The sequence below is a fragment of the Narcine bancroftii genome, chromosome 3 (assembly GCF_036971445.1).
Source record: "Narcine bancroftii isolate sNarBan1 chromosome 3, sNarBan1.hap1, whole genome shotgun sequence".
Taxonomy (NCBI): domain Eukaryota; kingdom Metazoa; phylum Chordata; class Chondrichthyes; order Torpediniformes; family Narcinidae; genus Narcine; species Narcine bancroftii.
In genome coordinates, this window is record NC_091471.1 from 228,857,240 (window position 1) to 228,884,052 (window position 26,813).

The following is a 26,813-nucleotide window of genomic DNA, read 5'->3' on the forward strand; positions in this document are numbered from 1 at the left end:
GAACATTTTAACTATTTCTGCCAGGGGCCCTGCAATTTCTACATTAAACTCCATCAAGGTTTGAGGGAATATCTTATCAGGACTTCGGGATTTATCCATCTACATTTGCTTTAAGACAGCAAGCACCTACCCCTATTTAATCTCTGAAGATTCCATGACCCCACTGTCTGCATTCCCTGCTTCCCTTGACTCTGTGCCAGTTTCATGAGTAAATACTAATGCAAAATAAATAAGATCTCCCCCCTCTCCTTTGGCCCCATGCAGAGATTCTCATTCTGATCTTCAATGTGACTATTTCTTTCCCACTCTCCTATTGCTCTTAATATACCTCCATAAACCCTTAGTAGTTTCCTTCACATTGTCCTCCAAAAGAAGTTCGTGCCTTTTAGCCTTCCTGACTTCTTTCTTGAGGTTTCCTTCCATTTATTGTACTCCTCCGTACAGTACCTCATTTACTTGTGCCTGTTATACACCTCACTCTTCTTTCAAACCAGAGCCCCAACATCTCACAAAAAACGAGGTTCATTGTGCCGGCTAATTTTGGCTTCAATCCTGACAGGAACATACAAATGGTGTGCATTCAGAGTTCTCCTTTGAAAGTCTTCCACTTACCTTGCACATTCTTGTCTGGCTAAAAGAGCAGTACAATAACAGTTTCTCTCCCATTGCAATCACACTCTTAAACCTCACCTTTTGCAGAAATCATGGACTGCTCCCAGATCTCAAAAGGACTGTCTGAATGTGATGCTCTAATTTTATTGCTCAGTGGGAAATGAGAATATTTATGTCTGTCTTTTGTGTTTATTATTCCTTTGTGAACAACTTTAACCCATTCTATGGTAGTTTTTGTTTAAATGAAACACCGGTTTGGCTGCCACAAGTGCGTATGTTAGTGTAGGTGTTCATTGTACTACGTTTGTGATAATAAACTAATGATCATTATTGTTTATTTAGTTAGCAAAGAAAGCTTTTTGCTATCGAAACTTGCATCCAGATTCTTGTGTTTAATGCTTACCAAACCTGTTTCCTCACTCATAACAGTAACGCTACCCTCCCCACCCTCCACCCCCACCATGTGACAAAAAATGCCAAACTTCAATTTGCAAATATAGATGATTTGTAAAAAAAATGAATAGCACAAAATTTGAAATTGCTCCATTCATTTTAAATTGCAATATAGAATAAAGTGTGGCAGTGCACATCCTTATGGTGAAACGGCCCTGCTTGTATTGCCATGTGACAGGGCACCCATGGGGAAATGGCATTGTCAAAAGTTTCTCTCTGACTCCAGCATCCCTTCCAGCGCCCACCCTGGGCAGCGATTATGATATCACAATGCACCAGGAGACTGAGCTCATGCTGCCCTTAAAGGGTAGTGCTGAATTTGAAGAAAATCAGTCATTAACGACCTTCAGTGTGGCAGCAGTGATTCCTTTAATCTCCTGCAAGCGCCACAGTGGTGACTGCAATGGGCCCAGGTGACTAACTAGACCCAGCCAATGATGGATGCAGCCGAGGTGAATGCTGTAGCCCTAAAACTTCCCCCTTCTGGCCCCAAGCCCCACGGATATGGTTCAGGCAGGCAGAGGCACAATTTCACCTCCACAACAACTCAGCCAACACCACAAAATTTTACTGCATTGTGGGTGCACTGGACCAGGTCACGGCGGCAAGGGTGGATGACATCATTCACCGGCCACCAGAAGTGGGAAGGTTTACCACCCTCAAAAATGTACTCCTGGGGAAGTTTGGCCTTACACACCAGCAGCATACTTCCAGGATCTTACATCTGGGTGGGTTGGGGAATCGCAGCCCATCAGCCCTCATGGACAAATTGCTGGCCCTGGCAGAGCATCATGAACCATCTTTCCTCTTCCACCAGTTATTCCTTCAACAGATGCCAGAAGATATCCAGTACCATCTGTCCAAAGAGGAATTTTTCGACCCCTGCAAGGCCAAAGCCCGGGCAGACACCCTCTGGGATGCAAAACAGGAGAAAGAGGCAACCTCAGTCAAGTCTCCAAGCAGGGACCCCACCATCTGCAGGATACCGACAAGCACAAGGCAGAGGAAACCCAGTCAACATGGTGCTTTTATCACCAGCAGTGGGGAATGAAAGCCCGCAAGTGCCACCAGCCCTGCGACTTCCAGGGGAAGGCCTGGCCAACTGCTATTGATGGCTGCGATGCTTGGCCATGTGACCAGCCTCCTTTATATCACTGCCAATTCCATGGGCCACCGGTTCCTGGTAGTCACAGGGGCCCATCTGAGTGCACACCTCCCCCTACAGTGCTGGAAACTCGCAACTGGACCCCCAGTCTAACACTACGAGCTGCCAATGGTTCTGCAATCAAAACCTATGGCACCTGTAGGGTACAGATACAGATCAGGGAGGAAACGTTCACTTGGATGTTCGTCCATGCCTCAGTGGGCACCGTGCTGTTAGGGGCTGACTTCCTAAGGGCTCATGGTCTGCTGGTGGACATGAGTGGAAGGAGGCTGGTCAATGCCCACTCCTTTCGCTCGGTGCCCTTGGGCACAGTGGGTGATGGCAGACTCTAAATTGCCACGGTGTCCACCACCACAGACAACTTCACCGAGATCCTCAATGAGTTCCCTGCCATTCTGGAGCCATGCTTCAATGTCGCCTCCCCCTGCCATGGGGTTTTCCATCACATCTCCATATAAGTCCCCCCGCTGCATGCCAGAGCCAGGCAGCTGCCATAGGAGAAGCTAAACCAGTCAAAGGAGCAACTCTCCAGGCTCCAGGAGCTGGGTATCATTCTGCAGACGGACAGTGCTTGGGCTGTGCCACTACACATGGTCCCGAAGTCATCAGGGGTTTGGAGGCCCTGCAGAGACTACGGATGGCTAAACGATGCCACAACTCCAGACAGGTACCCAGTCCCCCATATCCAGAACTTGGCGACCAACCTCCACAGCATGCTATTCTTTTAAAAAGTCAATCTGGTCTGCGGATACCACCAGATTCCAGTATACCCTGATGACATTGGAAAGATCACCATTATCACCCCTTTTAGCTTGTTCGAATTCCTCCAGATGTTGTTCGGGTTGAAAAACGGGGCCCAGACGTTCCAGTGCCTAATTGACACAGAGGGCAGGGATTTGGACTTCATCTTTATCTATATTTATAGGAAGGATATAAACAAAATAGAGAGAGTGCAGAGAAGGTTCACGAGAATGTTGACAGGATGTCAGGGTTTGAGTTACAAAGAAAGTTTGAGCAGCCTGGGGCTTTTTTCTCTGGAGCGTAGAAGATTGAGGGGGGATTTGATGGAGGTGTTTAAGATTTTAAAAGGGACAGAAAGAGTCAACGTGGATAGGCCTTTTCAATTAAGAGTGGGGGATATTCAAACCAGAGGCCATGGTTTGAGATTGCAGGGGGACAATTATAAGGGGAGCATGAGGGGAAATTTCTTCACGCAAAAGGTGGTTGGGATGTGGAATAAGCTTCCGGCAGAGGAGGTTGAAGCAAGGATGATATTTACATTTAAGGAAAGACTGGATAATTACATGGAGGGGAGAGGATTGGAGGGGTATGGACCAGATGCTGGTCAGTGGGACTAGGAGGGTGGGGATTTGTTCCAGCATGAACTAGTAGGACAAACTGGCCTGTTCTGTGCTGTATATGGTTTTATGGTTATATGCTTACCTAGATGACATCCTGGTAGCCAGCCACAGTCGTGAAGAGCACAAGGCTCATCTCCATATCCTTTTCACCTGGCTAGCAGTATTCGGCCTCACAGTCAATGAGGGCAAATGCCAATTTGGAAAACAGACATTGCAGTTTCTGGGGCAGACCATCTCAGGGTCTGGGTCAGCTCCCGCATTGGAGAAAGTGTCTGCCATCCAGCCTTTTCCCAAACCCTCCTTCTGCAGTAATTTGTGGGAATGGTAAGTTTTAGCAGAGATTCATACCCAACACTGCTAACATCATGCGCCCACTTTTTCTGCTGATTGTGATGAAAGAGAAGACCCTCGCCTGGTCAGACGAGATGGACAAGGCCTTCAATGCAATTAAACAGGTGCTCACAGAGGGGACTTTGTTGGTGCACCCATGGTGCATTTGACCGGGGGCTCCTGGTGCTGTACCTAGCCATCTGCCACTTCCTATATTTCTTGGAGATCAGAACCTTCACAATTTTAGCAATCACAAGGCCCTCACCCAGACCCGTGGTTGGCCAGGAAACAGCGCCACCTGTCCTATGTATCCGAATTCACGACAGTCATCTGGCACAATGCGGGCAAGAACAATATGGTCATGGATGAGCTCTCCCACCCAGCCGTCAGGCTGCAAGCTCACAGCCTCTACTACACACAACTAGCACAGTCCCAGCAGCACAATGACAAAACTCAAGATCTCCGGACCACCATCTCAGATCTCCAGCTCGAGGATATCCAGCTTCCTGACTCTGCCCAGCCGCTGCCCTGTGACACCTCCACCAGCTCACCATGCCCAGTAGCTGCACAGGAGTGGAGGGAAAGTGTCATCAGCTCTCTTCACACTCTTGCACACCCCTCAGTAAAAACTACTATGTATATGGTAGTGTAGCGATTCATCTGGCTTGGCCTCAAAAAGGAGGAGGCAACTCTAACACACAACTTCATCAGGTGCCAGACGTCTGAAATCCACAGGCTTGCCCAGGCCCTTTCTGGTTTCCAGGGAGTTGCGGTACCTGCTTACCATAGTGGACAGTGTAACCAGGTAGCCAGAAGCCATCTCGATCCATGGGGCATCAGCGGAGACATGTGCTAGAACCCTGGCAATGAAGGGATTGCTCATTTCGGCGTGCCGGTGCACATCATGAGTGACAGAGGCACACAATTTACCTCCGCACTATAGTCACAGCTGGCAAGGCATTTAGGGGTAACACTGCACCACACCACGGCCTACCACCCACAAGTTAATGGGTTGGTAAAGAGGATCTGCTGCCACCTAAAGTCCACTCTGATGGCAAGACTTTCTGGCCCCGACTGGATGAATGAGTTGCCCAGGATTCTCTTTGGGATTAGACGAGGTCCAAGGAGGACCTGCAAGCCTCATAAGCAGAAACAGATTACAGCATGCCACTCTCCCTGCCAGGTGAATTCTTCAGCCTGGAGGCCGAGACAATGCACAATGAAGGTGAGTGGCTCACGGACCTCTGTAAATGACTGGGCAACCTAGACCTGATGCCCCCATTGCAACAGTGCACCCAACCATCCCATCGACCAAAAGGTCTGGATGTGGCACAATTTGTGTTCATCTGGAGTGGACCACAGAGGGTACCACTGCAGCACCCATACAAAGGGCCATACAAGTTTCTCCAGCTCTCGGGTGGGGGGCAGGGAAGAACTGATTACTGTAGACCACTTAAAAACTGCTCATTTAGACTCATCACAGCCAATGCAGATGGCCGCACCAAAGTACTGGGACCACCGCCAAAGAGACAGGATGCGTGGACAATTCAGGGGGGGATTGTGTGGCAGCACACATCCTCATGGCGAATTGGCCCCACTTGCATTGCCACATGGCGGGGCAGCCATGGGGAAATAGTATCATCGGAGGCTTCTCTCTGACTCCAGCATCCCTTCCAGCACACACCCTGGGCAGGGATTATGATGTCACAATGCACCAGATGACTGAGCTCATGCTGCCCTTAAAGGGGCGTGCTGAATTTGAATAAAAACTGTCATTAATGACCATTGGTATGGTGGCTGTGATTTACTTCAGCTCCTCAAAGCGCCACAAAAGCTTAATTAATGACCTACAAGATTTTCACAAATTCTGCAGCTCTATTATATTTAACATGATATAAAATATATTAGCATCAGTTAACAAAAGATAAAAACAAGAGTAAAAAATGCAAAAGGCAGCAATTAACTACAAATGTAATAACAATAATAATCTGGCATCCCCCTCCCCTCTGTTCTGGATTTGCCCATCTCTGTTCTTGGTCCTCCTTTCTCTCTCCCTCCCCTTCCCCTCCCTCCCCTCTGTTATGGTTCCCCTTCATCCCCTCTGGTCTTCCCCTCTATTCTGTCTTCCCCTCCCTCCCCTCTATTCTGGCTCCCCTTCCTCCCCTCTGGTCTCCCCTATTCTGTCTTCCCCTCCCTCCCCTCTGTTCTGGCTTCCCTCTCTCCTTTGTTATGGCTCCCCCTCCCCTCTGTTCTCTCTTCCCGCTCATTTCCCTCTGTTCTGTCTTTCAACTCTTCTATGTTCTTGCCTCAGTCTCCCCTCTGTTCTGGCCTCGCCCATTCCCTCTGTTCTGGCTTCCACTCCCCTCTGTTCTGGCTTCCTCCTTCCCTCTGTTCTAGCCTCCCCTTCCCTCTGTTCTGGCCTACCCCTACCCTCTGTTCTGCCCTCTTCCCTCCTCTCTGCTCTGGCTTCTCCCTCCTTTGCCTCTATTCAGGCTTCTCCCTCCTTTGCCTCTATTCAGGCTTCCCCCTCTTCTGGCTTCACCCTCCTTTGCCTCTGTTGTGACACATTATATAGGAATGTATCTGGGAGACTGGGAAAGGTTTGTTAGGGTAGGTCACATGCAAACATTTTAAAACAGATCTTATTTGAAATGCTGTCGCTCTGATGTAATGGAGAGGCAGCGTCCACCACTGGGCGGCGCTGCTGTGCTTCTATTCGGAGGACACACTGCCTGCCAATCAAGGTCAGAAACTCACCCCAAGTCATTAAGGTGAACCTCAAGATTGACCCAGGTGAATCACCTCAGTTCATCATGCTGAGCCCCCGCACTTGGCTTTGAGCCATTGGATATAGCCACCAACGGGGCCCATACTAGCCATATGATTGCCCCCCCCCCCCCCTAGCTTTGTCCCCAGGACCATAAAAGGACCATGTGCTCCTTCGTTATGCCTATTTGGACTCCTCGGGGATCGTGAGTATCACCTTTCATATTGGGTTGGGATGAGTCCCGAGGCTAGATAGCAAGAGCCTTGCAATACTGACCAAGGGGTGGGGGCAAGTCCGATCGCTTAGAGTGAATATGTTTGTTACTGTAATTCCATTAGTTTTGTTAGTTATTCCTCGTTGCTCCTAAATGTATATTGTTCCCCCTGTGTACTGTGTGTGCATGTAAATGTTTATTTGAAGAATAATTCACTGTTTCCCCTTTTATCCGCGAAGTAAAAGTTAATTTTGTACCATCCACCTCGGTCTGGTTCTTAGCCTGTGGAACCCACACGAACCCTAACAAAATCTGATAAATCTGGAGACATAGTGGCTTCTCAAACCTTTTTGCAAGAGCTTTGAAAAGTGCTCAAAAGAAGTCACTAAATGTTCCTGACCCAAACGCAACAGATGAAAAAGAATGCTGTCTCCTATTGTCTGCAGGATACTTGCTGTTGCGCGCGCGCGCGCGTGTGTGTGTGTGTGTGTGTGTGTGTGTGTGTGTGTGTGTGTGTGTGTGTGTGTGTGTGAGCGCGAGGGAGACACACAGAGAAAGCGAGCAGAGACTCTGACAGTGTCAGCCAGTGGAATTTGATGGAATTGAAATAGGACAATAGGACAAGCTGGCAAGCTTTTGGAAGACTGTCTGATCGAAACCCTTGTGGTTCATCCACGAGCAGAGGATTCGCTGTCTAATGTTTCACTTGGAATAAGTGAAACAAATGGAACTATGCGATTTCCTTTAAAAAAGAGGTTATCATCTGGAGAACCCTTATGGAGCAAGGTTTCTTCAGCAAGACACTGATGGAAGTACATCAGTTATGGATGCCCTTGAACAACACATCTCTCTCTCTCTCTCTCTCTCTCTCTCTCTCTCTCTCTCTCTCTCTCTCTCTCTCTCTCTCTCTCTCTCTCTCTCTCTCTCTCTCTATCTGAAAACCAACAAGAACCTTCCTGAGCGGTAATCATTTACCTTTTGTGCACCAAAGCCTGTTGAACTTTATTCATGTTAAATTATATGCTCAATATAAGATTTGCCTGCAACCAGTGAACTTGGAGGAATGAGAAGCGAGATTGCACTGTGAATCAAAGAACTTGTTTGAACTTATATACACATTACATACACGTGCGCTTAGAATTAGAAGGGGGTAAAGTAAGGTTATTTAAGTCAGTAGTAATAAGTTAAAGTGTGATTCTGTTTTCATGTTTAAAGATAATTAAAAGCAACTTCTGAAAGTAACCATTTTTCTTGGTCAATATCTATTGCTGCTGGGTTTAGGGTCCTCTGGGCTCGTAACACTGTTTTGGCTTAATTACCCCACCCCTGCTCTGGTCTCTCCCTTCCCCACCCCTCAGTTCTGGCTTGCCCACCTCACCCCTCACCCACATCTGGCCAAACTTCAAATCCCGCCTCTGTTACAAAGTACTTCACTCAACGTCGATTGAAACATTGCAGTCGCTGTCGTTCGCGCCAGAAATCTCCGCGCCTGCGAACAGCTGTGCTGAACCATCCTCTCTCCGCTGACCCAGTGCGCATCTGCCTGCTTGTTACGCAAGCCATCCTGCATGCACCAACCAGAACCGCACATGCACAAAGAAACCCAACAGACTGCTGGACTAATTAACTAAGTACACAGTAACTTTTCACATTTCGACCCTACACACATGACATCTGCTAGTCCTGATTCGGCCTTCAGAAGACTGGACCCCAGGCAGCTGCCTAGTTCACATCGTGTTTGCGCTGTGCCTGATGAGAGGACACAGAAGAGATCCATCAGTCCGTCGGCTGTGATGGGGTGTTTCACTCATGAGGAGAAACCAGATAAACTGAGATGGTTTTCATTGGGGTGGAGCAGAGCAGGGGGTTTCTAACGAAGGGAAACCTATCATGGGTAAGGGAAATACAGGACATGGTGGACACATTCAACAAGGAAGAGCTGGACAAAGCAAACAAGAAATGATTGAAATAAGCGGCAAAGGTGTTCACAGTGAATCGCTGGAATTGTCTTCACCAAACGGGCCCGTTCGACTTTTCCTGCTTTTGTTCTATATACCTAATGTATTCTGTACAAAACATTTCGATTGCAGCATTCCAGATGTTGTAGAGTATCAGGGAAGGGGAGTGAGTGCCGTTGCTATTTCAAGGTAGGACATGCTCTGAAAATTGAATAGCCCAAGGATGGATTAGTCTCCTCGACCAGGAGGATTGCACCCACAGTTCCTGAGAGAAGTAGCTGAAGAGATTGTGGAGGAAGGGCTAATTAACTTTCAGGAATCCATAGATTCTGGCATGGTCCTGGTCGACTGTAAAATCGCAAATGTCACCTCACTATTCAAGAAGGGTGCGGAGAGGCAGCGGAAATGATATTATAGATGGGATAGCAAGCATTCAGTGATTTAGAAGATGTTGGATTCGATTACAAAGGATGTGGTGACGGTATATTGGTGACACATGTCAGGATAGGCCAAACCCAGCATAGTTTCCTTCATGGAAAATCCTGCTTGTCAAGCATATTGGAATTATTTGAAGAGGTGACAAGTAGGCTGGATAAGGAAGATGCAGGTGACATTGGAGATTTGGATTTTGAGAAGTCATTTGACATGGTGGCGCACATGAGGCTACTTTACAAGATGAAAGGAAACATACTGGCGCGGGTAGAGAATTGGCTGATTGGCATGAATCAGAGATTTGGAAAGTACCGATCATATTCCGATTGCCTGCTAGTTGTTAGTGGTTTTCCACAAAGGCCGGTGATGTGGCCACTTAATTTTTCTGTTGTTTATTAATGATTTTTTTAATCGTGGAGTGAATGGATTTGTGGACAGTTTTACAGAAAATAATAAGGTATATGGAGGACCAGCTAGTGTGGATGAAAACACGACGTTATAGAAAGATAGAAACAGATGAGGAGAATGGGCAGAGAAATAGGAAATGATACCTTTCTTCTTTTTTTTTCTTTGGCTTGGCTTCGCGGACGAAGATTTATGGAGGGGGTAAAAGTCCACGTCAGCTGCAGGCTCATTTGTGGCTGACAAGTCCGATGCGGGACAGGCAGACACGGTTGCAGCGCAGGCACCAAGAGATTTCTTTAGGCAGTCCTTGTACCTTTTCTTTGGTGCACCTCTGTCACGGTGACCAGTGGAGAGCTCGCCATATAACACGATCTTGGGAAGGCGATGGTCCCCCATTCTGGAGACGTGACCCACCCAGCGCAGCTGGATCTTCAGCAGCGTGGACTCGATGCTGTCGACCTCTGCCATCTCGAGTACTTCCACGTTAGGGATGAAAGCGCTCCAATGGATGTTGAGGATGGAGTGGAGACAATGTTGGTGGAAGCGTTCTAGGAGCCGTAGGTGATGCTGGTAGAGGACCCATGATTCGGAGCCGAACAGGAGTGTGGGTATGACAACGGCTCTGTATACGCTTATCTTTGTGAGGTTTTTCAGTTGGTTATTTTTCCAGACTCTTTTGTGTAGTCTTCCAAAGGCGCTATTTGCCTTGGCGAGTCTGTTGTCTATCTCATTGTCGATCCTTGCATCTGATGATTTGGTGCAGCCGAGATAGGTAAACTGGTTGACCGTTTTGAGTTCTGTGTGCCCGATGGAGATGTGGGGGGGGGGGCTGGTAGTCATGGTGGGGAGCTGGCTGATGGAGGACCTCAGTTTTCTTCAGGCTGACTTCCAGGCCAAACACTTTGGCAGTTTCCGCAAAGCAGGACGTCAAGCGCTGAAGAGCTGGCTCTGAATGGGCAACTAAAGCGGCATCGTCTGCAAAGAGTAGTTCATGGACAAGTTTCTCAAACTACAGGGGAATCACGCTGCTCTCCATTGCAGGCAAAATCTTCGCTAGGATTCTACTAAATAGAATAATACCTAGTGTCGCCGAGAATATTCTCCCAGAATCACAGTGCGGCTTTCGCGCAAACAGAGGAACTACTGACATGGTCTTTGCCCTCAGAAAGCTCCAAGAAAAGTACAGAGAACAAAACAAAAGACTCTACATTACCTTTGTTGACCTCACCAAAGCCTTCGACACCGTGAGCAGGAAAGGGCTTTGGCAAATACTAGAGTGCATCGGATGTCCCCCAAAGTTCCTCAACATGATTATCCAACTGCACGAAAACCAATAAGGTCGGGTCAGATACAGCAATGAGCTCTCTGAACCCTTCTCCATTAACAATGGCGTGAAGCAAGGCTGTGTTCTCGCACCAACCCTCTTTTCAATCTTCTTCAGCATGATGCTGAACCAAGCCATGAAAGACCCCAACAATGAAGATGCTGTTTACATCCGGTACCGCACAGATGGCAGTCTCTTCAATCTGAGGTGCCTTCAAGCTCACACCAAGACACAAGAGAAACTTGTCCAGGAAATGATATATAATGTCGGGAACTATACGATCATTCACTTTGATATAAATAATAAACGAGGACTATTTTTAAATAGGGAGAAATATGAAAATACCAAGATGCAAAGGGACCTTGGAGTTCTCATGTTCAATAGCCTGAAGGCACATTTACAGGTTGAGATGGTGGTCAAGAAGGCAAATGCATTACTGACATTCATTTCGGTAGGAATAGACTATAAAGGACATGGATGTGACGTTGACGCTTCATAAGGCATCCTTGAGACATATTGTTAGCAGTTTCGGGCTCCTCATTTAAGAAAGTTTATGCTGATGTTGGAGAGATTACCAAAGAGCTTCACCACTATTTTTCCGGGAATGAAAGAGTTATCATACAAGGAGTGTTAGACAGCTTTTAGCCTGTTTTCAGTGGAATTTAGGAGAACTGAGAAGGAGGAGGCCGGGTGTCATTGAAATATTTTGAACGTTGGAAGGCATGGACAAAGTATATGTTGAAAGTTTCTTTCCTATGGTGCGAGAATCTAGAACAGGAAGACACAACTGCAGGATAAATGGACGTAGGATAAGAACGGACATCCGCAGGAATTTCTTCAACCTGAGGGAGATAAATCTGTGGATGCCAGACCATGTAGTAAATAAAAGACAGAAATGGATACGTTTTTGATAAGACAGGACATCAAAGGTTGTGAAAATGCCGGATGAGTAGGATTATTGATAAGATCAGGATTGAATAATGGGGAAGATGCGATGGACCGAATCGCCTATTTCTTAGAAAGAGTATCAGAATTTATTGTCATGAACAAGTCACGAAATTCGTTGTTTCGACAGGATCAGAGTGCAAACTTTCATAGAAACCACCTCACAAAAATAAATAAAAATACTGTCCGAAAATTCAAAGTAAGGTAGGGAATCATTCAGGAATCTGGTGGCATCTATGGTCTTTAAGTCAAAAACATGCTTTGGCGATTTGAACATGTACATATCTCTCGTGCCAAGAATTACAAGGTTTCAATAATGAGGAATGATCTTTTTTAAACAAGTGAATGTATCAAATGCCCTATTATCTGTGCAAACCATGGCAGATTTCCCACTTAAATAAATGTGCGTTTGCTGTTCACCGATCATTTGGATCATTATACATTCGGGGGGCGCAGCCACTTCATCTCAATTGATGACCCGTGGTGTTCCAGAAATAATTCTACATATGACGCTGAACACGTTTATTACCCCGGCTGCCATTATGTTTAATGCAGCTTACTTTTATTTACAGAACGGAAATAATCTGATGTTAGGGCCCAACGCTAAAGATGAAGTCACGGATTGTTTTGTGGGATTAGTATGAAATTGGTCATCGTTCTTGGTATGTCCATGAAACAAATTTCCCTGGTTATATAGATTATTAACGATATTGAACTGAGGTCAACTGGGAACAATTTAAGATTGAGAGGAACATTGTGCTTTGTACAATCAAAAGCCTGAAAATTAACATTACAACCGGAATCAGGTATTTTGCATAGAAGGGGAAAGGTGTCATTTTCTTTGAGATCGCAGATTCCTCTTCTCCAGAAATGCAGTGAATTTGAGATCAACGCAGAGCTTACAGTTGACCAAACGTGTGGCAGTCAACTGGTGGCACAAAATGTTTTTCACTCCAAGCACTCAAAAAGCTATCCCTTCTCCCTCTGGAAACAGGCTCTCCATTGCGACCGGCGACACAATCTCAAGACATCGATAGGCCATCGGTCAAGCAAGTTGGCATTTTGAACCAGTCCGTTCTGCCTCTGTGAAACGCTGCCGATGAAATTGCAACAGCCTGTCCCTCCATTAATATTTCCCTAAGAGTACCAACATATTTTTCATCATCCACTATACCCTGCACAGATATCGATAGCCTGAAGAGCCTGTTGCTGGTTGTCCAAACCGTAGATCAGTACCAAGAATTGCCTCTGAAGGTAGTTGTATCCGGGGCAATGCTTTGCTGAATTTTATTTTCTACTCATTTCACACCTCGGTGGAAGTGCAGGAAATAAGGAATGTGAATATGTTTTCAGATCGCTCCTCTCTATCCTGTACAATTTCCTGATCATTTGGATTGGGTAGGTCAGTGCGTGCATCAGCGCCTTCCTGAATTGATTCTGACTCGCTACATAAATACACGTGTTCGTGCAGGTGCTGAGTAGTTGAAGCATCATCGAAACGTGTTCTGTGATGAAACTCGGGTCCGATGTCGACGTGTACACTTTGTTACCTGTAATTCGCACATAGAACCTGTGTCCTACCTTGGCACCCCATAAAAGGATGAAACATCCACTGATGCTGAAGAGTAAAATGACGGACTTCCTCCGGTTTTGCATCTCAACATCCTGGATCCTCTTTCGATTTTGGCAGCTCCGCAGCTCACACCTGATTCGAGTGGACACCAGAATGCGTCTCGATGTCAGGAAATTGAAGAACAAAATGATAACGAACGGGGCACAAGGGGTAAAAATGAAGTGGAACATTTCATAAGCTCCCCATGCAAAGGAATGCAGGAATTTGAGAGATGGGATACAATACCATGGGATATTATCAACCAAGATGCCATATTCATATAGGAAAAACCAAGGGACGCTCTCCACACAACTCAGTGCACTCACTGCTCCGATAACCACGGCCGCTGTTCGTTCCGTGCAATATTTTGCTTTCAGGTTGTCACAACAAATGGCCACAAAACGATCAAAGGTGAAAGCAACAGTTAGCCAGACAGAAACTGCATTGGTTGCGAATCCCATAAAGGTTTTCACTTTGCACATGGGAGTAATGAACAAAAAAGATTGTTGGAAATGAAACAGTGCTGTCCAAGTCAAGAGCGGATCCAAGATAACGACCAGGAGATCGGCCGCCGCCATTCCCACCAGGTAGCGAGTGATACATTTGGAGAGGCCGCATCTTCCTCGCGACAGAATCACAATGGCCACGAAGTTCACTGCAAGAGAGACAAATTGTGCAGAGAATTTACCAATCGGTTCTGGAGCCAGAAATAAGTCGCTGCAGAGGAACTGAGTGACATAATGTCATAGAGTCAGATAGCATGAAGCTGGCCCGTCCGCGCACCTCACCCAGGACATTCAAGACGACATTTGACCCATTTCCGTCGAAATGTTGTTCTGCGTTTATTTGTTCAGGTGTTTTATGATCGTCGGAAGCTTCCTCTAGTGCTAAGTTACGGATACTTCATGTGCTGCTTGAAATTCTAAAGGCTGAATAAATTTTCTATTTGCAGAACGTATCAACCTGACAAGTAGACTATGAATAGTTCACTTCACCCATGCACCTCATACACCCCCATGTTTTCACCACTCAGTCTCCTACACTCCAGGGAATGAAGTCCCAGCTAACCAACTTCGACACCATGACTCAAGCAGTCCATTCCAGTGACAAACGGTTTAAAGCCCTTGCATCCCTTCCAAGTCGAACTACCTAAACTATTCTCCGACCATACCACCTCCGCTGAGCGTGCAAGGCTTTTTTGTGATTCGTTATAATGCCAATCAACTCTTTCCTCTGCAAGGACCTGTGACATGTGGCCACTCGAACTCGCCTATTGTTACAACATGCCCAAGGTGTAAGCCGAAACGGTGGTCCTGCATATTACGTCAAATGACCAGCAGCACAAAAACATGGCCAGCAGGCCGTTGATGATTGGCATTTAACAACATAGAACCAGCAAAATCCTCTACCCTGATCGCTTGTGTTAAATGGCTGCTTGACCTCTTCATCGCCGACGCAAATATGATTTTGAGGCGGAACCTCCTTATCGCTTGTTATCTAATCCGGAGCTCATCAAGGCAATATGATCTTTCTCTATTCTTTGTACACCCAGAATTGCCTGACAATGTTTCGCACCAAAATAAACTTTCAATTTGAATATGACACCACCGTCTTTGGCCGAATTGCGTAAATTGTCAGAAAACAGGATGGAACTGGGGAACTATTTGTTTGATGCAAGGAAAACAATCCTACTCTCAATTTCCGCAATATCAGGGAGATTATTGTGGGTTTTGGGAACGGGAGGTAAAAGCGCCACGTACCTGCTCCCATTTATTGGACAGAAGTGGAACTGTTTTATTATTTGTATCCTGGGAGTGACGTAGCCCAGGACATTGACTGCAGCCGTACATATGTCACACCCATTACTCGATTTTCAAATAAACGTGAGGAGAATTGGCATGTCATCGAACACACTGTGAACTTTCTGGCTTAAAAGGTGGAATGTGTATTGACATGTTACATCACGGCACGTTTTGTAATTCGACTGCCCTGGAACATATTTCCATTGAACTTTACCCCTTTTACTATTAATCCGTACTTTTCAGTTTGAATATCCCCCACTTTCAGTGGAAGAAAGCCTACCCAAATTGACTCTATCCTTCACCCTTTTAACTTTGAATACCTCTATCAAATTATTCCTCAACCTTCTACAGTCCTTGGTATAAAGTTCCAGCCTGCTCAACAGTTTCCTGTAACTCAAACCCTGAATCACTGACAACATTCTCATATATCTCATCTGTACTCTCTCTATTCTGTTGATATCCTTCCTATAATTCGGCGACCAAAGATTTACACCATATTCCAAATATGGCCTCACCAATGCCTTATAGCATTTCAACATTACCTCCCAACATTACCTCCCAACTCTTGTATTCTATACTCTGATTTATGAAAGCCAAAATATTAAATGCCTTCTTCGCCAGCCTATTCACACGGATTCAGCTTTCAGAGAATTATGTTCCATGACTCCTAAATCCCTTAGTTCCACTGCACTCCTCAATTGTTTTCTAATTTAGGTGTCCTGCTTTGGTTAGTCCTACCAAAATGTAGCACCACACATTTATCAGTATTAAACTCCATCTGCCATACTCCAGCCAACTCTTCTAACTCTCCTATATCACCCTATAAGCTTTGATAATCTTCCACACTGTCCTCAACACGACCAAACTTTGAATCATCTGCAAATTTACAAATCCAATTTGCCACCCTATCGTCTAGATCATTAATATATATAACAAACAGCGGTAGACCAAGAACCGATCATGGCTTTCAGCGTTACCGACTGCCCCGTACAGCCCTCTCCATAAAATACGTTAGGATCCACAACAAGATCTGTCTGCACCATTCAAACGCCACTTCTTTTTATTGAACGAACTGAAATTGTGAATATTTATTTTCTATCTCGTCTTTATTTTTATCCTCTCTTTCTATCCTGGAATCAATATGATGTATATATACGCTTTTTAGCTGGGCTACCATAATTACCTGTCTGACTACTGCAAGTAAGACTTTCTTATTGCATGGCAATGCACACGTTATCGTGATCAGCTTTGGTCACCGAGTTATCAGAAATGTGTTGTCAAATTGGAGAGGTTACAGGGAAGATTTACAAGGATCATGGTAGGACATGGGGGCTGGAGCTATCGGGGAAGGGAGAACAGGCTGGACTTTATTTCTTGGAGCGCAGGAGAATTATGGATATTTTATTTTTTAAAAAATGAGAGAAATAGACGATGTGAACGCAAAGAGTCGTTTGCCCCCTTGGCGGGGTAAATCATTAATCAGAGAACAGATGTTTAAGTTGAGGGAAAGGTTTAACAGGATCATGAGACGTACATTTTGAACGGAGATCGTAGTGGACTGCCGGAGTCGAAGTTGGGTCAGGGTAGTACAATGTTTCAGAAATATATTGAAAAGATACCTGGATAGAATGGTTTTATAACGATGTGCGCAAGTCGCATGTAGGTGGGACACGTATGGATGGGACTTTTCAGTTGGCGTTCGCAGATTGCAACGAAGAGCCGTTCTCCAAGTTGCTTTACATCTTAGCTCACTGATATGCTTCCTGTGGGCGTGACATGCGTATAGCACACCGGAATATAATGGTTACAATGGATGATGAGATATCATTGAAATTGTACGCAAAATTTCAGATGCAGGCCGTCCGAAATTTCAACAAAAGGAAAAGGTTGGGAGAGGCAGTAGGCAGGTCACAATCATTGAATTAAACATGAGATTCTTTTATTCCGTCGAACACCCATGTCAGAACATCCGAAAACACCTGCTGTCTATCTTAGTTCAGAGCAAGCATCTTCCAGTTGAAACATGATCAACTTTTACCATTCACAATCTCTTGAGTAAATCGGAGCGGGAGTTGGCCAGAGACCCTTCACACCTATGCTCTCATTCAATACTCTATTCATAATTCTAAATTGGCCCCAAATCCTCCTCTTTGCTACTCTCCTAACACAAACCTTTTCTCGATCATTCAAATACGTCCATCTGCACTTTTCACACGATCAATAACCTGCCCCCGCTAGCCTGCCTCTGGGTCAGAGAATTCCAAACGTTCACTATGCGCAGAATGAAGATAAAACATCACCTTCTTATTGAAAGAGCAGCCCCAAATTTAGTATTCTACATCCTCTAGTTCGTCGCTCTCCAATCAGTAGAAACAGTGAACATCATACCTATCATGCACATTTAGGATTAGATATATTTGGAAAAAGCCATCAGCCCACATTGTGTGAAACTCGTAAGAAGAGAGAGCTCATTTTGCCTGGATATCGGTGACATGTTGTATTCTGCAGGGATCTTCATAATTGATTTCAATGACTTTGTTAAAGAAGTCGAGGTGTAGGTTAATAACTTTTCAGATCTCATCCGAGGTTGAAAACGTCTTGAAGTGATGGAACCTGAAGTCGTTCAAGATTAATCACAAAATACCTCGTAGTTTGGTGGAACAAAGGGATCTCTGCAAGTTCACAGATCCATCAAAGCTGCCAGCAGGTTGACACGAGGGTTGTTGGCCTTCGTTAGTAGGGGGGTGGGGTGGCGGGGTTGTTGAGTTCAAGGCGGCGAAGTTACGTTGTTGCTTAACTAGATTTACAGTAATAGTAAAATAGGCGAGAGCACACTTGGAGTATTTTGGTCTCCTCATTACAGGAAGGTCGGTAAGACTTTAAAAAGGGCGCGGAGGTTTGCCAGGAAACCTTTCCGATGGTTCACCGATAAGTCTGATGAGATGTTGAGCCTGATGCATCTTGTCTCTTTGGAGTGACACCAAGGATAAACAACATAGAGCTGTATGAGTGAGGGATATAATTGTGTGGAGATCCGCCAACCCTTCCCAGGATATCCTTGGTCAATAAAACAAATCATCTGTATGAGGCGAATGGAACGTTTAGCGAGATATCACTGGTAATGTTTTTGTGGATGTGATGACTATCTGGGATGAATTGTGGGTTTCGGGGAGTTGTAGTTTAGGATGATACAATAGGGAAATTTAAAGGACACTGTGATCTGCAAATTGATTGAATAAATATTGGGTGTAACAGAGTGTGAAGGGGAAGGGTGAGAATCAATGTAGAGGTGGTTTGCATTGGTCGAGACAACATGGTTCACACACTGGGCTGTTGTCTACTGTTCTGTTTTAAGTGATATGTTCACTGTGACATGAAACAGCATGAAGATAGGAACAGGAGTAGGTCATTCGGTCCTTCGAGCCTGCTCCGCCATTCAATGAGATCATGGCTGATCTTAAAGTTCAGTACCCCGTCCCCGCCTTCTCTCCGTAATTCCTAATTCCCTTATACTGAACAAATATATCTAATTCCCTCTTAAATATATTCAATGAACCTGCCTCTACTGCTCTTTGTAGCAATGAATTCCATAGATTCACCACCCTCTGGGTAAAGAAATTCCTCCTCATTTCGGTTCTAAATGGTTTGCCTATTATCCTCGAACCATGGCCCCGGGTTCTGGATTCTCCCACCATTGGAAACATGCCTTCCGCATCCATTCTGTCCAGTCCTGCCAGAATTTTATATGTCTCTATGAGATCCCATCTCAATCTTCTAAACTCCAGCGAGTACAATCCCAAATTGCGCAATCTTTTCTCATAAGTTATTCCTGCCATCCCGGCTACACTTATATCATCATCTCCCATCAGAAGAAAGATTTACGAATGTCCCATCGGGCACCACAAGATTTAAGGGGAGTTTAAATTAAAATCTAGACATACAGAATTGTAACATGTCCTTTCATTCCATGAACCGGTGCCGTCCAATTACATCCAATTGGCCAACACGCAAGGTACATATTTTCAATGGTGGGAGGAAACTGAAGCGCCCGTAGGAAACCCACGCAGATAAAGAGAGAAAGCACGGACTCCTTATAGATAGAGCCAGATTATCTAATCCCGTTCGCTGGCACTGTAACAGGGTTGCGCTAACCGCTGCTGTAACCGTACCAGCCCGACGCTAACCATGCGGCAATTATCAGACTAACCTCACTTTGGTAAAATAATAATGCAATTTTCTCTCGTATAACATATCTCCCCCAAACCTCTGGATTAGTGTCCTGAGTGCTTCTTGTTTCACTACGTGTGGAATGCCTTGCTCGACTGCTCGCAAAGTATGCATTCTCACCGCGTTTTGGTATATGTGAAAATGAACATGAAGGTAAATTTGAATTGGCATCTGGATACTTCCAGCGGAAGTAGAACTTTGGCTCCAATTTCACCCAATCCATGCAGTTATAGAACAGTTATCATCAGAACATGCCCGCCTGCCATTTAGCATCATTGTCGATCTTGGACACCACGCATTTCGTTCCATTCTTACTATTGAAAACTAAGCTGGGTCAAGGACAGATCCCTGGGCCACTTCATTTGTAACGTTGCCTGAAGAGCGCCATTTAATACCATATCCCAGTTGTCCGTGATACATTCAGTGTAACATCAATGCTGAAACCCCTCTCTATCGTTTTTGAAATCATTCTCTTATGTTAAACTGTTCTTTTGCTACCATGTGAGGCAGGCCATTGACGTAGCAAAGGTGTGATAACATGCCCAATTAACAATGAATGGACAAACGAATCCGATCGTAGGCAACGTGTATCCTGTACCCAATGCAGCAGAGCACTGCCTAGAGAGGGCGGAAGGGTAAATGTCATGAAGGTAAACAAGAAACCTGCAGATGGTGGTGTCTCGAACAGTTGACTAAGTGCTGGAGAAGCGCAGCAGATCATTCCGCATCTAGAGGAAGCAAAAGGTGGTTCTCCACTTTAAATCAGGCGCTTGTGTCATGGGCAGGGAGAGGGATAAAGGAAGGAGAGACGATATTGGAGGATATGCTGATTCGATGATCCCGTGGAAGACTTCCCACCGTTTCATCGGCCAGGGTGAAAAAACAGAAATCTGATGTTCATGTCAGTGCAGAAAGTAATATGTAAAACTTGCATCAACATGCAAGACTTTATCGTAGGAAATTTTACCAATCAACAAAAATATTGCAGAAAAAGGGAAGCTCATCAGAACGGAACAAAAATGTCAGATAAAAGCCCATTTACGCGCTGGAGCAGAAGATCGGAAATAAATATTTCAAATTCGAACTGTACAACTCGGAGAAGGCCAAATGTTATAGAGCTCACCAGGTACTCCCACGCACGCTACAACGGGATAGTAAATGGCCTCTATCCGATGTATGAGAGGATATCCCATTTCTGTCAGAAGAAGAAACTCCTTATGTTCCGTCAGTCACAGCTCTGGCAGCAATTTTAATCTGTTGTACCCATAACAGACACCATTTATTCAAAGGTTACGTCTCCCCTGAGAAAATAACAACTTTCATTGAAGTCATATGGCCCATCGAACAATCACATTAGATCTGCCCGAACAGCTCTCGTGTAAACAACATGGGTAATTGTGGAATATGATGCTTCATAAGAATCACTGAGGAAAGATCCAGAAATAAACTGATTTGGGCGGAAGAGTGAAGAATGAAGATATTGGTCATTTAGTCATTCAGTTATTAGAAAAATAACTTGAGTTGTGCTCACTCAGCTGCAAGGGAAATAATTCCAGTTATTTGCTTGCTTGTGAAACGCTTAAACAGAGCAGTTCACCCGATAAAGCAACGCACGTAGGATCAGCTCATGAATTTGGCTCATCTTTGCTCACAGAAGGTGCACCATGAAAGGCGAAGAAGGACGGTGATATTTCTGCAAATTACATCTTGCGATAAATTTTTGGGTTTGGGCTTTTTTTCTCTGCAAAGCGCCATATTGGGGGGAATGTTGATAATTTGCAACAATGTTAGAACCATAAAACATTACATCACAGAAGTAGGCCTTTTGGCCCTTCTAGTGCGTGCCAAATTATTATTTTACGCAGTCCCACTGACTTGCACCCATCCATAGACCTCCATATCCCTGTCCATATTATTTCTGAAATATTGAAATTGAGCCCGACATCACCACATCAGCTGGCAGCTCATTCCACACTCCCATCACGCTCATGCACCCCCCCCCCCCTAAACCGTTCCCCTTTAACTCTTAACCCATTCCCTTTGGTTGGTATCTCACCTAAAATCAGTGGAAAAGCTTGTTTGCATTTACTCTATATATGCCCCTGATCATTTTGTATCCCTCTATCAAATCTCCTCTCATTCTTCGACGTTCTAGGGAATAATGCCCTATCCTGTTTACACTTACTCTGTAACTCAGTTCCTGAAGTCAGGGAAGCATCTTAATAAATCCTCTGGGCATTTGTTCAATTTTATTTTATAGGAGAGCTGTTGTCGGAGAATGAACATCTGGTTTTGCATGCGGTTGTGCTTTGGGATTTCGACCGAACAAATGAGAAATGTTGGACATTAGGAGGTTAAATGTACTGAGAAAATGTGCATAAAATGCAGGACACCTAAGATCGTTGATGCTCATGGGGGTCTGAGAGTCACGTCTCCATGAATATGGCCACGCAAATTCATCGGAGAGTAAATAATGCGAATAATATGCTTGTCGTCATGGTCGGCATATTATTTGTAAAAGTATGGAAGTCAAACTTAGATTGGCCCAGATTGGGAACATTGTGTGCAATACTGTTTCCCCTGTTACGCGAAGTTTATGGAGTACTTGGTAAATGTACAGAAGGGATTTACCAGATTGATGCTCTGATTGGAGGATGTGAAATATTCGGAAAGTATGGAATAATATGAGTTGCTTTCTTTTCGACAGAGAGAGAAAGAAAGTCTCCATGACTGATGGCAGCCTGGATCGTAATAGATAACTTTCGGGGAGGAGTAAACAGGTCGGAAAAGTCAGAATCTCCTTCGATGACACCTACCTTAAGAACATGTGCTTAAGATGTGGTGGCTCTTTAAAGAAGGTTCGGGGATATCATACAGAAACTGAAACACGACATAATTGTTATAGTTGGTCGAAGCAGATACAATAGCTCAGAGAGTTGTTGATTGACACTGAAATGAGCGGATAATTAAGAAATGTGTATATGCTTCAGTCCAGGCTCCGGTAACACTCTAACAAATGCAACAAGCTCTCCGTGTCTATCTGTGAAGATTCCGTTTCATTTCGGGATTATGTTCCACCCTGATGAGATGGAGGCCTTATTCCTGTGTCGAACCTTTGGATGTTTTCCATGCTTTTCCATGTTTTCTCAATGTGGAATACATTTAATTTAAAGCGGTGTTTGTCGATCTCTTTGGTGCGGCCTGCCACCAGAATTTTCAGACGAAATATTACAACAATAAAAGCACTTGAGGAGAAGGTCGACACCTTCACAGGATGGGTTGAGAAACAGGTGGGTCGGACATGCGGTGCTCAACGGGACAGGCTTGACACGACAAAGTCTTCATCTTTGGAAATGCAAATGACGTCATGAATCCGCAGCAACAGGCAGATTTCGCCCAATATGACTGTTCATCCAATGGTTTCTACTCCTACAAATCCTACCCTCCAAATTATCAGTAACGTATTCTCCCGGCACAATTTGAACCATTTTCTGTATATTTCCCCGTGTTAGGTACTCAAACCAACACACAATACTTAGTGTCGCCTCATTAACGTCGTGTGCACTACCTTCAGTTTGTTTCGTTTTAGCTCCGTGTTCCCTCATCCACAGAATTTCCGTATTCATCTTCCTCCTCCACTGCGGATTCTCTTCAACTTATCTGGCCAACTTCTTGCCGCTGCGTCATGGTAACTGTGAATTCCGCTCTTCTGTTCTTTCTATCCTCTTATTGCCAGCCTTCTGCAGTGTCTAAAGTCTCCAGTTGAGTTTAACAGTGGATTGAATGCAACGGAAAATATCCCAAGAGGCTCTGCCAAGTCGCAAAAGAATTACACTAATTTTTCCTCTCTTCCCACATATTCAATCAATTTTCCTCATAGATAAGTAGATGAAGTAACGAGTAACTGTGAAGAATGTGAATCACGTGTTACAATCAATTTAATTGTTTCATCTCCCTCTCTTTCCACGGCCACAGAGAGAAAAAAAACATTTCAATTCATTCACTAAAAAGTACTCTGTTGGGAAAATTATTTGGAAAGTCGGGCCAGAGAGGGGAAAATTGACTTAAATCTCAATACGTGTGGTTACTGTACTTTGCTCAATTATACAGCCAGGCGACAGGGATAGCGTAACGGTGAGTCGAACGCTATCGCAGCGCTAGCAACCCGTGTTCGTTTCCAGCGCTGTCTGTATGGACTTATTACATACGCCCCGTGTCTGCGTGAGTTTCCCTCGGGCCCTCCAGTATCCTTCCACCTTTTAAAACGTATTTGGGGTATATGGGCGACATGGGCTCCTCACCTGGAAGAGCGTGGCTATATTTAAATGTTAAAAAAAATTAAATTTAAAAGCAAAATTATTTATAAATACGGTTTTGATTTGCATCATAAACTACAGAGCCATGGAAAGATTTGTGAACCTGATATTCCAGAGGGTATAGGGGAAAAACCCATGAAATTTCAACTCAGGTGCATTGGCAGTGAAGAAGCTACAGGGCTTGTTCGCCCTAATTGGGCTTAAGTTTGGGAATGAACGTTGGGAATCAATATTACAGCTGACCAATGATTGGTGCGACCCACACGGAGAATCATATCTAGTTCTAGATCAGCAGCTGGAAGGAGCATATCAATGAGATGGAAGGAGTGAAGTAAAGGTTTATCAGGATGCCTCCAAGACTGAAGGTTTTGAACTATAATGAGACGTTGTATAGGCTGAAACTTTATTCACAATATGTATAAGCCTGAAGGGTAACTGAAGTGTCTCAAAGCATGAGGGGTAAGGTTAAATGTAATGATCATATTTTATTTATTTCGATGAATAATCAACGAAATTATAATAATCGATTTAAAAGGTGAATTTCAAAATCCACTTGGACAGACCTATCGCAACGAAGGGTTTGGTGGAATATGAAACGGAAGAGAAATAAATGCATCAGTGTTGTTTAGAAGTGGGCTTTCGCCGCTGTTTGATTCGATGAACGTTTGACTCTGTTTCGCCATGAATGCTTTTATGATCGCAATAGAGTGGAGATAGATTTGGCAGTAAATCTCACCAGCAGATTTTGCTGTTCCGATTGAGTTGAAGTGTGGTCAAAGGAATCACAACAGCAGCTCTTCTGCTTCAGAATCCTTAGCAAATTTGAAATGGCCACAGTGTTCCCCACTGCGGTTCAAATGTGCACCGTGGGAAGTATCCCGTGTGGATGTGTCAATTCTTTGGAACTGTTCTGCCCATGACCACATGAAGTTCAAAGTTCAGATTTATTATGAGAGTAAATACGTGACATCACATGCAACCCCGAGATCCTTTTCCCTGCGGGTCACACAGAACTTCTACATATAGGTAAATATACATTATACTCAAGAAAAAAAAAAGACACGTATACAAAAGGATGTAAACAACCCGACTTTGGACACCTCAAAATAATATTGAGTAACACATTATGTGCTAACTCAGTCCTTAACCGAGACTCTGATTGCCCTTATTGTTTTGGTGCAGGGGCAGCAACTGTTTAGGAACCTGGTGGTACTTCTCTTCTGGTATACATACCTCTTTCCTGATGGCAGCAGCGAGGACAGTGCATTTCCGGGTGGTGTGGATACTCGATCCTTGCAGCTGTTCTCCATAGACAGCGTGCCATCCAGATTTTCATGATGGTGGGAAGAGATTGACTTGTGCTGTTCTGTGCATTATCCACCACCTTTTGCAGGGCTTTCCACTCAGAGGTACTGGTCATCTAACATTCCACAACGCATCAGAATGCGTTTGCCATGTTTTCCGATGTCACGCCGTATCTCTGCAAACTCCTGAAGAGGTTAAAGTGCTAACGTGCTTTCTTCACCATTACATCAATGTGTTAGGTCCAGGAAACCTTCTCCACAATTGTGACTCACTGAAATTAAAAGTTGCCTTCTGTCTCCACCTCTGATTCTCTAATGATCATAGCATCTAACACCTCTGGTTTTTCCTTCCTGTAGTCAACAATCAGCTCCTGGTTTTGATGACCTTGAGTGCGAGGTTACTCTTTGTGCACGATTTAACCAAGTTTTCAATCTTCCCCATGTATGCTGAATTTTCGCCGCTTTTTATGCATCCTAACCAAATTTTGAGCTGGTGGCTTTAGCGCGCTGAGCCACATAGCCATAAGTTTATAGCGAGTACAGCAGTGGGCTAAGACGCAGCCCTCTGGTGCTCCAGCGCAGATGGAGATTGTAGATGAGATTTGCTTGCCAATACACACTGACTGGGGCCTGGAGAAGAGAAGATCCAGGTTCCAATTACACAGTGGGGTGTTGAGTCCTAGGCCTTTTGAATTTGCTGAGAGGTTTTGAGGGAATGCATCTGTTGAATATCGAATTGCAGTCTACGAAGATCATCCAGATGTAAAAGTCGTTGCTGTCCGGATGTTTCAGGTGTTTGAATAGTGACAGCGTGTGGCGTATGGCGTAGACCTGTTGCTTCAGTATGCAAATTGAAACGGATACAGCTCAGACAGGAGCTATTTTGCTTCAACACCAGCTTGTCAAAACACTTATGATTGTGTATGTGAGTGCCACTGGTTAGTAGTCATTCAACCATGTTGCCACACTCTTTTTGAGCACTGGTACGATTGTGGATTGTTTGAAACAGACGGGAACCACAGCCTGTAAGAGTGAACTATTAAAGCTTTCTTGACCTATTTTTTGGGTGGGAGTGACCTATACAAAAAGAAGGGATTGCACTTGAATCCCAGGAGACAAACAACTTGGCTGGACGTTTGTTAAGGTTACTGGGAGAGTTTAACCTCTAATTGTTAGGGTTGGAAACCGAATTTATGAGACGAGGAAGAGGCGGTTGATTCACAAATGGAGAAAGATTAGAGACAGTGTTTGAGGGAGGATAAGTAGGAAATAGAGAAGGGACCCGATCAGATGGATGGTTTGAGATGTGCCTGTTTTAACGCAAGGAGTATTGTGAACAAAACAGATACATTTGGAGCGTGGATTAATACTTGGAGCTATGATGTGTTGGCCATTATGGAGACTTGGATGGGTCAGGGACAGGAGTTACTTCAAGTGCCAAGTTGTAGATGTTTCAGAAAGGACAGGGAGGGAGGCAAATGAGATGGGGACGTATTTAGAGCTGATGCTAATGCTGCAGAAAAGGTGAAATTCATGGAGGGATTCTCTAAGGAGTTTTTCTGGGTGGAGATTAGGAACATAAAGGG

At 44.7% G+C, this 26,813-nt stretch overlaps 1 protein-coding gene across 11 annotated transcripts in view; it reads right to left on the bottom strand.

The window, feature by feature from the left end:
• Positions 1-26,813, bottom strand: part of LOC138758201 (neuropeptides capa receptor-like) — a 99,531-nt gene that overhangs the window by 29,766 nt on the left and 42,952 nt on the right. For 7 of the 11 annotated variants that reach the window (XM_069926802.1, XM_069926800.1, XM_069926801.1 and 4 more), the window contains one exon: positions 12,440-14,233. The exons of 3 other annotated variants lie outside the window; for them this stretch is intronic. In XM_069926802.1, the coding sequence (XP_069782903.1) occupies positions 13,254-14,233 (980 nt within the window). In that variant the 3' untranslated portion in view covers positions 12,440-13,253. Of the gene's footprint in view, positions 1-12,439; positions 14,234-21,938; positions 23,512-26,813 lie in introns of those variants that run through there. One more of the 11 variants, XR_011354207.1, reaches the window with a different exon arrangement.